This window comes from Lynx rufus, unplaced genomic scaffold, assembly GCF_022079265.1.
Source record: "Lynx rufus isolate CCGP_SWC_20201006 ecotype Redwood Valley unplaced genomic scaffold, mLynRuf1.p SCAF_18, whole genome shotgun sequence".
NCBI lineage: Eukaryota > Metazoa > Chordata > Mammalia > Carnivora > Felidae > Lynx > Lynx rufus.
In genome coordinates this window covers 16,397,382-16,412,340 of record NW_025814832.1, presented here as the reverse complement: position 1 = coordinate 16,412,340, position 14,959 = coordinate 16,397,382, and the positions used below count along the sequence as shown (strand labels likewise).

Here is a 14,959-nt window from a genome sequence, read left to right as displayed (position 1 = left end):
CCACAGGGTGGCTCTAAGAAGCCTCCCCCCCCCCAACTCCTCTACAGCAGATGGTTGCTTTGGGGTGCCCGTGGGCCCCTCGAAGCAGGGCAGTGGGCACCACAGCCAGTCTGCACCTCCGTTAGACTTTCCCCATCTACAGATGGGGACCCTGAGGCCTGGAGAGGCAGGAAACCCTGTTCAGGGGGGTCATAAGCAGCAAGGAGCAGGGCTAGGATTTAGACCCAAGTGGTCTGGGTCTTAACTGCTGCATTACACTCTCTCTAGCGTCCATCTGTCCAGTACGATCGCACTAACCACACGCAGCTACTATAATTTAGATTGAAATTAAAATGAAATAAAATGAAAACTCCAGTTTCTCAGTCACCCTGGCCACACTTCAGTTACTCAGCAGGCACATGTGGCTGGTGGCTGCCATTAGCACAGCACGTAGAAAGTTGGGCTGGATGGCGCCATTCTGGAGCATAAAGAAACAGGTGGGGGGTGCATGGTCCACACACGTATGTGCATGTGCTCACTGCCCCTCCCAGGGAGAGCTGGCGTGTCAACGTCCCTATTCACTGCTTGCCCATCCTCCTCAGCCCAGAAGCTGGTGGCAGTTTTAGGAAAGCCTTTCATGCCCCTCCCTCCCCTGGCTTCCTCACCAGGGAACATATAGGCTCCCATCCTGACTCACTGGGAGCACCGTGCCGCTCTGCACACCTAGCTCAGCCTGCCTCCCTTCATACGCAGGTTGCCATTGCCCCTCGGTGAGGTCCTAGTCCCAGGCAGGCAGAGTTGGGGGATCCTAACATGGAATGATTTGGGGGGTGACCGTGGATCCCATGCTAAGGGCCCTGTCTCATCTAAGAGCCTGCCCTTGCCTCACGAGCCATCCCAGGAAATGTCTGGTAAACCTCTGTCTAAAGGACTTGTGTCCTTGGATCTGCCCTCAACGGACATGTATGCCACACAGAGAGGCGAGAGTGACCGACCAAGGCTGGGTAGGATGACATAGTCTTCCAGCTGCCCAGCCCTTCACTGGAAGTCAAGGCTTCGGGAACAGAGCAGAGGTGTGGGGGACCTGGAGGGGGTAGGACTGACCCTGTCCAGGGTCTGTGTGTCACAGTCACCGGTTCCTGTAGCTTAACGCAGTTGGCTGGACTTGATGAGGACAGGAATCTGTCTGGCCAGAGGCTCCCTGACCCGTGGGACTTGGCTGTCCTCTTCTCTCCCAGCCATGAGACTCTCCAGTCCCCACCCTTGCAGCTCACACCTGGGTGTGAAGTCTCTTGTGTGCCCTCACCGATGGCCATGAAGAGTGAGGCCACCTGCTGTCAGGGAGGGTCGGTGTGTGGAGTGGCCCCGGGCTGGGACGAGGTGACCCCGTGGCGGGGCCTGGCCGCCCACATCACCCTGGGAGGAGGCAGGCCGGTTTCAGAGTCCAGCCCCCGCTGCCCTCGCCCCCTGGAGTCGCTGCCTCTCGTGGGGCAGATGCCCCGTCTGCTGTTCCCCAGCAGCCTAGGTAGTCCCCTGTGGTGGCTCCCCTCGAGAACCAAATTTGACCCCTCCTGGAGCCTCCGCCCTGGGACAGGGTCTGTGAGCCGGGAGCTGTGGAATGCCCTGACATCTGCCTTTTGCCCCGTGCCTGTGAGGAGTGTTCTACCGGGCCTGGCGAGTGGGCTGGGTGCAGAGGGACGGCCCGGAGGAAGGCAGCCCAAATCTGCCCTCCGCTCACCCTTCTCCGGTGGACTCCGTTGACCCCTCCCCGCACACTGGGGCTCTGTGAGTCGGTGACAGCAGCACTGCCCTCCCCACCAGACGGCCCTGAGGTTTTTGCTTCGTGATCTTTCTTGTCCGTGTTCTTGCCAAGCGCCACTTCCCCCGTTTGCCGCCCCCAGTCTCTCTCACGATGTGTGGGGGCGCCGCACCCTTCCGAGCCCCTTTCTGGACCCATCCTTGTGGGGCCGTGCGAGGGCTTACCAGGAGAGATGAAGGGACACCCAGGTCCCAGAGAGCCCCTGAGGTTGTTCACAACCGTGTGCCCTGGGTCCCCTCTCAGGACAGAGAGCCCTGCTTTTCACCTGGGCAGGACCTTTCTGTGAATACCCACCTCCTGTCCTGTGCTTGGCTGCCCGTGTCCCTCAGCGGAGCCCCGTTCTGCCTCTGTGACCTGAGGTGGCAGCACACCGTCTGGGGCCGCACGGTTGGCATTAAGCGGCGCCTGCCTCTGCCCACCCTCAGGATTCTGTGGAAGTGAGTGAGATGCTGGCAAAGAGGGCTGGACACGTATGGGTAATTGTTAGAGTGAGGAGGAGTTCTCTAGAAAGATCAAGTGGTGACCAACCACTGTGGAAGCGGCTCCTTCTTCCCAGGCCCAGTGTCCACCGCGTGCACCCCGTCCCCATCCCCTGAGGATCAGTACTGGGGCTCAAAGAATGATGGTCCTCATCGGCGACCTCGCTCGTTTCCTCTCTTTCCCCCCACCCCCTGGACTCTCGTTTCCATGTAATCTGTTAATTTCTGTTCTTATTTCACTTTGCAGACTATTTGCCGATTTCACAAGACATAATTTTTATCAACTAGCTCTTAAGAGAGGCATAACAAAGTGGGGTTTGCTACCATTACTAGACAGAGGACACAGTCCCGGCCGGGGCCAGCCCAGCCACTGTCCGTGCCTGCCGAGACTGTCCTAGCTGCCCGCTTGAACCAATGTTATTTTCTCTTTTTTAATTCTTGGAAAAGACTCATGTCCTCACTGCCTCACTCAGTTTAAAAAGAAATTTTTTTTTCTTGTGCGGTCCCCTGGCATTTTGCTTCTTGTACCCAGTGTGAACATTCTCCCCACCTACCCCAACCTCCCACCCTCACCTGGAATGTAACGGGACCAGAAGGAAACTTCTCACAAACTTTGTAGAGCCTCCTCAGGGGAGTCCAGGAAACAGGCATCAAATTACTTTAAATATTGACCAAATAGGCTTCTTGGGACGTTCCACGGGGTGGGCTTTTAGTGCGGATGGCCCACGGGAGTTGGGGATATGTGACTTGGAGCACCTATGTCCTATAGTGGACAGTACCAAAAGTGAACACACACACACACACACACACACACACACACACACACACCCTGTTCCTGTAAATACTAATGTGTGGAAAACTGAATCTGGAAGGAAAACTGTATCTGAAAAACCAGCATTATCTGGTTGTTTTTGTCTTTGGGGGCCAGTCCATCAGTGGCTATTGCCAATAACATAAGTACACCTGTCTTTGAGAAGGGACAGCAGAGTCACCTGGGCACTGCCGTGTCTCGGGCACCGTGGGCACAGGAAGGAGGGGCCTTCCCCAGCACCCCCACCCTCACCTCCCTGCCCACCCTGGCCTTGAATTCCCTGGTGGCATCACGGCCCTTTGGCCCACTGATGTAGGAGGGGACAGAACACAGAGGGTCTCCCTGATCTGACTGGCACCCCTGATGGTCACCCCCACCCCCAGAAGGGCTTGCTTTTCCTGTGATCCTGATCCCCTCCACTTCTGCATTTGAAATAAAATGCCCCCACCCTCTTGGATTGATGAAGTACAGCGCAGCAGGACCCTCAAGAGTCACCCCTTTGTTTATGCGCATAGTTTGTGAGAAGTGACCCACCCACGTGTTTCCACTGGATGTTTTTGATGTGAGCAGATCCATCTGTTTGAATGTCACTGTCCTTGAGACCCAACCTGTGTGGTTTTGCTCGTCTCATTAAAGATGCTTGATGTAATAATTGGTTAGCCTTCTTTGATTTTCCTGCAGGCTTTTTCACGAGTGCTATTTTTTTTTAAACATATCTGTACGGCTCCTCCCCCTCCCCCCCCCTTATTTTGTTTTGCTATGAATTGCTTTGCTTTGGTGAACTTGTCCTAGTATGCTTGCCTCGCAGACGTTACGGCCATTGTGAATTTTCTTCATCTCTGTAAATAGTTCATCTGTGCTTCTCCCTAATGACGTTTTATTTTTCTCCCCCTGTAAGCAACTGAGGTAGAAAAATAAATTGTTTATCACGGACGTGCTGTGTGCTGCTATCTCTTAGCCTGACAGTGTCCTGTTCTCGCTCCGGGGGAGGTGAATGCACGGAATAACTGGTACCAATGACAGCCTAGTGCAGTTTCTGAAAGCATGTGGACTCCCCCCTGGCTGCTGCCTGTCGCCAGCCCTCCCTGCTTCCCCATGTCCCCTGCATTTGTTCGAGGCGGTCCTGTCCTTGAGCGGAGTGGCAGACCATGTGCACGCACTCTGCATGCAGCAGCTGCACGGTTAGCCCCCGCGGCCCTTCCTCTGCCATCACTCCTGCCCTCGAGAGAAAATGTCACTGGAACATCTGGAGCCCCTCCCATCTGTGCCCCAGGTGTGTGTAAGCTCGTGCACATGCTCGTGCACACCGACCTGTGTGTGCTTTGCACATGGTTTGCTTTCCTAACTCCCCTGGACAGTGTGGGTTGGAGACATGAAGCTACAGGGACCTCATTTCCAGGTCCTACTTGGCCATGTAGTTGCCATGTGACCTTAAGCAAGTGATTTAGCCCTTTAAGCCCCCGGGATGATAACAGAGCCTAGTTAGGTTGTTAGAATGAAGTAGGATAACGTGTATCTGGGAACGTGCCCTGAAAAGTGGTAAATGCTGTGCAATTAGAAGGTTTAGAAATCGTGTTCTTTTGTCACTCTCCAGAGTGGTTTTCTCTTCCTTGTCAACCTCAGTGGAGCTGCCCATTGGTGGATCTGCTTGTCAGTGAAAGAAATGATATAAGATCCCCGAGTAAAGCCAGAGAATTTCTGGGACTTCTTGCCCACCCTCACACCCCAACCCTGCAGTTTCAGTTCTTCCCCATCTGCACATTGGCAGGTGACTAGATTAGGTACCAGGTCTGGACGTGAATGAGGCTCACTCCTTGAAAATGCTCATAGTCCCGCTGATGGAGAGAGAACCAGTCGTCAGGGCCATTGGACATCGTGACACAGGTGCTTAGCTATAAAGAGGGAATCTCTCTTTGCTACAAGGAGACAATGGTGGCTGCTTGTCCAGCCTAGGGGACTGTCAGGAAAGGCCCTTTAGAGAAGATGACATCCGAACTGGGTCGTCTCGCAAAGTCAAACAAAATTCACTAGGGAGAGAAGGAAAGGAAGTATATCCTGGGCAGAGAAATAACATGCTTAGACACTGAACCAGGTAGTTTTAAGAAAGAAAGAAAACCCAAAGTAATAATGACCAAAACAAAGTAAGAATTTGTTTCTCCCATGTAAAAGAAGCCTGGATGTGGCTTCACAGTATTAGAGGCCACTCTTCACGTTCTATTCTCTTCAACATAAAACCCTACCTCATAGTCTAAGAAGGTTGCCCAAGCTCCAGCCATTATATACTTGTCCCAGAAGAGCACATCTCTTCCCTTTAATACTTCTCAGAAGTTAAGTGTGGTACTCCGCTTAGATCCCACTGATCAGATTTCATTCATATGACTAGTTTTAGCTGCAGGGGAACCTCAGAAATGCCTTTATTTCAGGTAGCCACATGCCAGCTAAAAACAGGGTACTGAGGAAGAAAAGTGAAATACATACAGGATAATAATAATAATAATAATAATAATAATGGAATAATACAGAATACTTAGCAATCTCGGCCACAAACCTGAAAGAGGAAGCAGTACAGGTCCCACAGATTATACAGATTTCGGTGTATGAGCAGCTTGTAGGGGGGTATCTTGGGTGGAGGAGGGGAGACGAGACTAAAGAGAGAGGCAGGATTGAGTCACGGTAGGTTTGTGAGTCAGATTCAGGAATTTAGATTTGATCCCGAAAGCAAGTGAAAACGCTTACAGGATTTTAAGTAGAGGAGTAATGTGATTAGATTTCCAAGGTGAATCAGAGAGGTGGGGGGCCCGTGGAGAAACCACAAGGGTCAGTTCTGTTCCCTTCCTCCTGCACCTTCACTTCCTCTCTTCTTTCCTCCCCTCTGCCTCACTATCTCTTGGCTCCGTTCCTCTCCCTGCCTCAGGCCGGCTGGTGGCCCTGCAGGGGTCCATCAGCAATACGGGGGGACCAGCCAGGCTCAGTGGGAGCAGCCAGGCAGTGCATGGGGTCACCCTGGGACTCTGGTTCTGGAAGTCCCAGCTTGTGCTTGGATCTCTCCAGCAACAGAAAACAGGCTTCCTCTCCCGTGCCGATGTTGACTGATGGGTACTGGCCTCCTGGAGCACCGGCCTAAGAGTGATGTTGAGGCCAAGTCCTAGCTCAACAGAAAGAAAGAGGGGCTATGACTGATTAGTGATGCCTGCGCGATTGCTGGATCTGGGACCCATGCCCACTCGCCACGTATTTTGCCTTCCTTATTTCTCTAATGATGGTTCTCGGGTGCTGGGTGATTTTCGGTCACTCTGGAAGATGGCTGTTCTGTTTCACACGGAGGGAGGTGGGTGTGGTCCGAGGAGAGGTGCGGGAGCTCAAGGACATCATGTCCCCTCTGGAGGACAAGCCTCTGTAGCCCACGGTCAGTAGGGGCAGCTGCCAGGTAAGCTTCGGTCAGGTTCGGCTAATCTGAGCGAAGACAAAGTCTGAGTGGTCTGTCTTGTCCGGAAGGGCGTGGCCTGGTGGTAGAAAGCAGAGTGAAGAAAGCCCAAGTGCTCGGGAGGGGAAGGAGTTTGCCATAAGCCGGATGACTGAGGAGAGCGGGCCTTGGCCGTGGGGAATGGGCTGCTTCCTCAAGCGGCTCACACCCAACCTTGTCGCTTCTGTCTGGTTTAGGACGTTTCGTCAAGTGTTCAGAAATGCCCCTGGCTGCCCCATCAAAGGCCTAGGATCGTGCCTCGATTGGTAGCCTGGGCCAGTGCGGGGAGCAAGTGCTCCCTTCTGTCCACCCCTTCCTTCTGACCCCACTGGGGAGAGGTGATAACCTGCACTTGCAATCCTGCCTTGGTCTCTGCCAAGTTCAGGTTTTTCTGGCCTGTTTTTCAAGGGGAAAGAGCAAGGCCCTCCTCCCCGGCCTCTGCCACCTTGTCGGGGGAGGCAGCTCCTGGCTTGCTGTGCTGGAATTGTAGAACCAGAGGCTCAGAGGACCCCTCACCTGGGTGTCCATTTAAACCTCAGCGCTGTTCTCCCACTGACCTGCGGCAGGGCCTGTTTCTTCACACCTCTGCCCCAGCAAGGCTCTCGTGCCCCCAGCAAGGGAACCCTGTAGACCCCCTGAGCTGGTGGGTCCCCGACCCGGTGGACCCCCGATCTGGTGGGTCCCCAGGCTCCGCCAGCACTGCCTGGCTCGTGGCTTCCCGTTGGGTTCCAGAACGGGGCCCACCCAGTGAGCCACGGCTGACTTCTCGCTGCTGGGAGCCGATCTTGAAACGCTAAGACGAGATGATTGGCCGCCCAGGTACGCGGACGTAACCTCGGACCCGCGCACCCGGGCACCCGCAGTTCTGTAGACAAACGCTCCCTTGTCAAGAAGGCCCCTCCTGACACAGCAGCCCGCGCACGTCTGTTCATCACCCACCCCGATCTGCACAGCCCTGCGGCCCTCACGCATCGCCTCCAGGGATTCCCCCTTCCCAGCCTGGATCCCCGGGCCGATCTTAAATCACAAGCCAGCACCTCCGGCACCACGTGGCCCTTACCCTCTCGTTTGACAGTGAAGGGCAGGTGTAGTCAGGAAGGCCTGTCTGCTGCTCTGAAAGACGGAGAGGTCAAGTGCCAGCGCACACCCCAAATCCTGGCGTGAGGGCCGTCGGGGCCGTGTGTGGGCCTCCGCCCTCCGCATGGAGAACCGGTTGCTGACGCTATTCCCAGATGAAAGCAGAGCGCAGTGCCTAATAGGCACTTAATAAATGTTTGCAGAAATGAATTGGAGCGATCTGAATTGACGGGAATTGCGGGTTTCACTTTCGATCAGCTTTCCATGCCTCTTGACGCTCTTCTGCGCAAATGAAGGGAAATGCAACTACTCGAGCGCTGAGCTCCCCATGCAAAAGCCCGGAGCGCTGTGCTCACTCCAGGCCTGCTGGGAGAGTAAGGCCTCCTCTCGGCCTCAGTTTCCCCATCTGTCAAATGGGTCTCTTGATCCTTGCCCTGCTCCCTTTCCTCGCAAGTTGCTAAGAGGGGCACTGGGATTGGGCATGATCTAGCGCTTGGGAAGAGGATAGGGTCATATCCAAGGAGGGGACCCTGCCAGAGGCTGGGGCAGCGTGAGGGAGGCTGCGGATGTGGCTTCAGACCTCCTCCTCCCGGGGGTTGAGCGCCATGCCTATCTGATGCCATCTACCCCCGATGGCCATCCTCGCTCCCCTCTCCTGCCTCCTGGAGCACCTGTACCACCAGGCTCACAAAGTCCCCGGTCAGCCTGTCAGCAGGACCATAGTCACCTTTCTTCAGGCCCTTTGGTTTTAATTTCTATCAGCTAAAGCATGTGAAACCCTGCCACTTAAATTTCTATCAGCTAAAGCATGTGTAAAGCCTGCAAAAGAACAATAAAGTATTTTATTTAATGTGTACTTTTGAGAGAGAGAGACAGAGCATGAGCAGGGGAGGGGCAGAGAGAGAGAGGGAGTCACAGAACCCGAAGCAGTCTCCAGGCTCTGAGCTGTCAGCACAGACCCCAATGCAGGGCTCAAACTCCCATGACCTGAGCTGAAGTCGGACACTTAACTGGCTGAGCCACCCAGGTGCCCACACACAAAAAAATATTGAGTGTGAAATTATTGGCAGGTGGCAGTGCCTGGCCTGAGGGATGGACAGTGCATGTCCTCCCGAGGACAGCCAAGGACAGACCAGAAGGCAGAGGTGTGGCCCCCATGCCCTCCTCCTCCCCAGGCCGAAGAAATGGAGGGGAGCTCTGCCCAGAGACGTTTCCCCAGAATGCGGGTCAACCTGGATCCCCTGCCCCTGAGGGATCCCAGCCCGTGGGGTCACTACCTCTCCTCCCTGTGCCTTCAGGTGTGAGGACAGGACAAGAGCACGTTTTCTGCGGTGCTCTGGAAAGGGTCACCAGAGCCTGCCCCGGGCTGGGTCCTCTCCGGGCACAGGGATGTTAAGCAAGCGAGCAAGGAGGGCCAAGCCTGGAGGACATCCCACATGGGGCCAGGTGTGTTCCAGTGCAGTCTGACCGGTGTGCAGAGTGAGTACAGGGGACGGAGTCCTTGGCTTGGCTTAGGAGGCTCTCAGGAAGGGGTGATATCTGAACTGCGTTTTGAAGTCAAATAGAATTTCAGCAGGCAGCTGAGGGAAGGGTTTTCCACATCCAGCAGGTGTAAAGGCACCAACGCATCATATGCGTTCCTTCCTTGCATTCCTGCCTCTGTTCATTCTATGGGCCCCATCTGGGTCGAGGCTGTGCCATTACCTGGCCAGGCCCGCTGGACAAAAGACTTTGTCATTGGGAAGCTGATGCCACTTCTCCCCAGACCCAGGGAATGAATTTGAGGGCCAGGGACACCGTCCCCGCCCTTGTCTTAGGAGGCTGTTCCCGGTCAAGGCCTTTGTGGGTACCGTTGAACCCACCTAGTGGGCCCGGGCACGCTAGGGCTGGCTGCTTCTGAGGAGAACACAGCCTGCTAACACCTCCCGCTCCCCTCCCCCTCCGCCCCTCTGCCCCTCCACCCGCTGCCCTGCTCTGAGCCTCAGGAGGTGTCTCGCTGGCCCCAGGGCAGCCCTAGTTTTCCAGCCTTGCAGCTCTCTTAATGGTACATGTTTAAGGCCGCTCCAGGCTTTCTTCCTCTGACCCATGATACCAGTCTTGAACAGGCTAGGGTTCAGGCAGGGCTAGGAGCAGCCCTTCCCCAGCCCCCTTGCGCCTATCTGCCCCTCCTCCACCTGCCCGTCTTTTGTGTATTCATCACATAGCTCTTAAGCGCATGTCAAGTCACAGGCCCTGCCCTAGATGCCTGGGACGTGGTGGTGAACCAGAGAGACGTGCTGTTGCCTCTGTACGGCACTTGTTGGGGGCAGAGAAGCGAGCAGGGTTCCAGTCAGATGGAATGACCCAGAGAGGCTCTTCTGGCCCGCCCTTCCTAGAGGAGCTGGGAGGGGCCGGACAAGCCCGAGGGCAAGAGGGCAGCCAGTCCGGCTGATAACACGGGCACCAGAGCTCCGGGATCCACGTCCGCACCTGTGGTCACCACGTCTCTGGGCCCCGTCCCTCCCTGAGCCCCTGCGAGCCCTTTGCCTCCTGCCGTCACATTACCCCACCAAAGTTCGCGCTCACGCTTCGGATAAAACACCCCTTTATCACTCATGAGCAAATTATAAATGTTATCTATGAAAGCCCTTTGGATGTGAAATGTCATGTAAATTAATAGGATTTTAGAACAGGAAGGCTCCAGAGGGAGTTCTCAGCTCCGCTACTGTTATTACCTTGGGCAATAATAATAAAAATAGAAATAAAAGTTATTATTCCGCTTGCTGATGGCTTGCCACATGCTGGAGGACGGTGCTGAGCACCCAGTGCCATCATCTCCCTGAATTTCCCAGCAGGCCCTGCACGGAGGCACCGTTAGCCTCCTTGACAGCAGAGCAGAAGGGACCCGGGACGGCAGTTAGGAAACTTTTCTTGGGTCACAACCGGTGAGTGTGGGAGATGGGACTTTGCCACCTTGCTTTGATCACTCTGCACGGTTTCCTTTAAGCTCTCCTGTCTGTGATGTCTTCCTGGCAGGGGGCGGGGGTCAGGCTCATTGGGATGATCCCGGGTCCTCTAGGAAGGGCCCGGCCAGGGGAGACTTTCTGGGGTCTTGGCCATGGAAAGTGCTACAGTGGTAGCCGCCGTTTTGCCATTGGTGTTCCACTTACTTTCTCATCATTTAGACCAGACTCTCTCACGTATCAGCGAGGAAACAGGTGGAGGGAAGGTTCTGCCATTCGCCCTTGCGGGTTGGGCTGGGATGCAGTGGTAGGCCATACTGACTGTTAAAAATGTGACATATTGGGCGCCTGGGTGGCGCAGTCGGTTAAGCGTCCGACTTCAGCCAGGTCACGATCTCGCGGTCCGTGAGTTCGAGCACCGCGTCAGGCTCTGGGCTGATGGCTCAGAGCCTGGAGCCTGTTTCCGATTCTGTGTCTCCCTCTCTCTCTGCCCCTCCCCAATTCATGCTCTGTCTCTCTCTGTCCCAAAAATAAATTAAAAAAAACGTTGAAAAAAGAAAAAAAAATTAAAAAAAAAATGTGACATATTTCTGTACCTGTTGGTAAATAACAGCTGCCCGGAGCCCCCCAGAGTGCCTCCCTCACCACCCTGGCTTTCCCCCAAGACTCCCTGACCCTCCATGGTCCGCCCGTCAGTGATGCCAGATGCAGCGGTGCTCTGCCACTTGATGGCAGAAAGTCTCATATCTCAGGAGACCAAAAAGTGGGGGGCGGGGGGGGTGTCTACATTTTACATCGGGGGGGGGCAGGGGGAGTTGAGATCACAGGGAGTTGCTCTCACTGAGCAACTGATGGTGCCAGGATGGGGACCTGGGGTCTTCCAGCCCAAAGTCTTGGGGTGCTCAAGGCTTAAGTGTTTCCTGCCCTGGTCCATAGAGGTGGGTGCCTTCGGCGTGGGTGTTTGGAACCGCTGTGGCAGAGCCATTGCAAAGGCCCATATAGAATGAAGCTGGAGGTGGAGGGCGGGGAAAGGTAGATGTGGTGAGGAGGCCCATAGAGACTCCAGGCCATTTAGATTTAAATGGATCAGTGAGAGACCCTGTGGGGAGGAAGCAGGATTTTTTGGCTCAGCATCTGAAATTTGGGGAACAAGAAGAAGTGTGAAAAGCCATCTGAATAGCCAGCTCTAGAAGGACCAATAGTGAGACCAGTGGTTTGTCCTGACACCCATTGGGGGTAGGTGGGGGAGCATCTCCTAAGCAGAAATTGCAGTGTTTACAAGGAGTGGGGGGAGAGAGAACTCTCCCTGGTGAAAGGAGAAACTCAGAATAGTTGCCGATGTGTCCTTAGAGGCCACGGTCCGGAATCCCTTCACCTGAAGATCTTGGTCTTGGTCTGAGAGAGACAGGCAGGTGTTCCTTCTGTGGCAAGTGGGGAGCCCTGGGTTATCCAGGACCACAAGCTGCTGGCACAGAGCAGCGAGGGCTGCTTTCGGCATGAACTCCCTGCGGCCATCCTTGCTCTTGAGGTCTCGCAGGAGCGTAAGCGTGATGTTGAACAGTGTCCTCGTACGGCCAGGAACCAGAGCACATGGAATGTGTCAGCCACTCTGGATGCAGGCCTCTGACCAGCGCTTCTGATTGCTGCCCGCCTCTTCGAGCAGAATTTGGGGAACCACACCCAGGGCTTGAGCTCAGCTGGGAGGAGACCCTAAAGGGGACACAGGGGCCTGGCTGCAGACTGGACGGGTCCATGAGAGATCCCTCCCTTCTCCCTGGCAGAGTGAGCCTTTATCTAAGGCCCTGCTTGTTATCGGCCAGTTTCCTCTCCTTCCCAGGGAGCTGGTTTGTGTGCAGTGTGGTCCCACAGATGGAGCCCCGCCCCCCTTTCTTGTCAGAGGCTAGTGATTGTAGGCTCCATGAGGGCAGAGAACACATGAGTTTCGTTCACTGCCGTGATCCCAGTGCTTAGAACGGTTTCTGGCATGTAATAGGTGCTCAGTAAGTATTTACGGAGAGGGTAAGCGTCTGGAGACTGGGAGGGCTCTAACATAGCTCCCTGCAGAAGTTCAGGGTGAGTGAGGGTACTGCGGGCCCCAGCTCTCTGTTGGAGGGTAGGAGGGCCCAGGAAGAAGGATGCTGGGCCAGAGTCCCCACGTAGAGCTCTCAGCTTCCTGGCTCCCAGCAAGGAAGCAGCACCTAAAGTATGTTCTCAATTCTCCTCCCACAGTCCTCCACCCCACACTCCAGGCTGGGAGCTTGGTTGAGACTAGGGCCCATTATCAGTCACCAAGGAGATCAGAAGCCACAAAGCTCCACGGGGGGGTGGGGGGCAGGCCTTGCCCCACTGCTGGTTCTCAGGGGCATGAAGACGGCGGGCTGTCTGCTTTGCCCGCTGAGCACCTCTGATTTGGAAGGAATCCGCAGGCACACTACCTTTCCCTTCTGGCCGGGCGCCCCGGGTCTGTGCTTGCCTCTTCTGGGAATTTTCACGTCGTTTCCAAAGGATGCTCCCTGACTTCAGTTTTTATGCTTCCCCAAACCCTTTCATCCAGAGGCTCTCTGACAACCAGACCGTAAAACCTCGTAAAGGTTTGATGTGCAGCGTTCCTCCCCTTCATCCGCGTTGAAACATCTAAAGAGAAAATTAAGCGAAACAGCAGTTGCATTAAAAGTTATTTGGGACTATTTTCGTGCCACCCCTCTGCCATAGGTGCCAACGCCTTTGGGGCTCAACCCCAGAGCCTTTCACTTCCTTTAGGCCTGAGCCCAGGCCACACACCCTTCCCCTCCCTACACCCAGGCAGGCAGGCCTGGCCTTCTCATCGGCCCCTCTGCCTTCCTCTCCAGAGGGACCTTAGCCAGGTCCCAAATGACAGTCATCTTCCTGACTGAGGATGAGACCCCACACTGTCTCCAGCACCTCTGCCCCAGTAGGAGCTCCACCCCTCTCCTGGCATGGGGGGTGGGGGTGTCTCCAGGAGAATGGCACTCTCGGTGTCCTTGGGGAATGTCAGTCTCGCTCCTAAAAAGGTATGTGGAAATCAGATTCGTATTTTAAATGCCAGGAACTCGGGGTTTTGTTTTTTTCTGTTTTTCAATGGACACGTATCATAAGCTTTCTTCAAAGCAAAATTTTAGTTTGATCATGTAAATGTGTCCCTTTGGATATCAGTTGCCCCCTCTTTTTCAGACCCTCTGTTCCGATCTGAATTCCCAGAGTCGTCCTCCTCCAAAAGTACACCATCCACCCTTTTTCCATCCCTTTTCCACCCTCGCCCCCTCACAGCCGCCACTCTGTCTCTCTCTCTCTGCACAAAGCTCTGGATTTCCTTTAAATGAACCAGCCCTGTCACTCACCAGACAGGCCTGCCCGGGAGGTGGGGAGGGCCCTGGGCCAGTCAGATGACAGATGGTTTTCTAAACTGTTTTAGGACGTGTTTCCGACATTCTGGGTGACAATTTCTTCTTTGGGTTGCTTATTTTTGAGTGTTTGGATTCTATAAAGCAACACTGGGTTTAGCCAGGAATGTTTGAACCATCTCTAGAAAATGCTGGTGGTTGGAGGTGCAGGACATGCTGGGGAAGGGGTGGAGAGTGCTTTAAGCAAACACAGCATAGGGAAAATTCATTTCATGATGGACAATTCGGGATGGCTATGTGCATCACAAGAGAGTGTTTCATGAAATCACAGCCTGTTGGAGCCATAAGGAAACTCCGAATTTTCTCATCTCCTCTTTCTGTGAGTGGCACAGAGGCCCACTGACTCATCCAAGGTCACAGAAATAAGGAGTGACTGTGCCAGGACCATATCGCCGGCAGTCCACACCCAGGCCGGCACCTTTTCGTACCGGGCAGGGGAGAGGATGCAAAGAAAGACGTGCATTCCCTGATACCCTGCGGCCGACAACAGCGGCCCCCTTTTAGTGTTTACTAAAAACCAAGGACACTCCAAGGCTTCCTCTAAATCAGGGATTGTCTGCCTCCCCCGTGCGTCAGAAGCCCCTGGAAGCCCCTGGAAGGCTAGAGATGTGGGTCGCACCTGATTCTCCGTGTGTTGTGCAGGCTCCCGCGGCCAGGCCAGAGCCCCACTGCTCTGAATGGAGGCCCCGCGGTGGGTCTCACAAGAGAGGGTCACAGGAGTTGGATTCATTGTATTGTCAGGAGGACCTTTCCTTCCACAAGAAAGTGGAGTGATGGACTGTGCAGATGTGCACCACAATTTAACTTTTGGAGTTTTGTTTGTTTTTTTTTTTTTAATTTAAAAAAAATTTTTTTTTCAACGTTTTTTATTTATTTTTGGGACAGAGAGAGACAGAGCATGAATTGGGGAGGGGCAGAGAGAGAGGGAGACACAGAATCGGAAACAGGCTCCAGGCTCTGAGCCATC

At 54.5% G+C, this 14,959-nt stretch overlaps 1 protein-coding gene across 4 annotated transcripts in view; it reads left to right on the top strand.

Annotated features, from left to right (window-relative positions):
* MSI2 (musashi RNA binding protein 2) overlaps positions 1 to 14,959 on the top strand; it is a 392,149-nt gene that overhangs the window by 341,516 nt on the left and 35,674 nt on the right. The window contains exon 11 of one of the 4 annotated variants that reach the window (XM_047080984.1): positions 2,525 to 4,182. The exons of the other annotated variants lie outside the window; for them this stretch is intronic. Within the exon in view, the coding sequence (XP_046936940.1) occupies positions 2,525 to 2,565 (41 nt within the window). The 3' untranslated portion in view covers positions 2,566 to 4,182. Of the gene's footprint in view, positions 1 to 2,524; positions 4,183 to 14,959 lie in introns of those variants that run through there. 4 annotated transcript variants of the gene reach the window in all.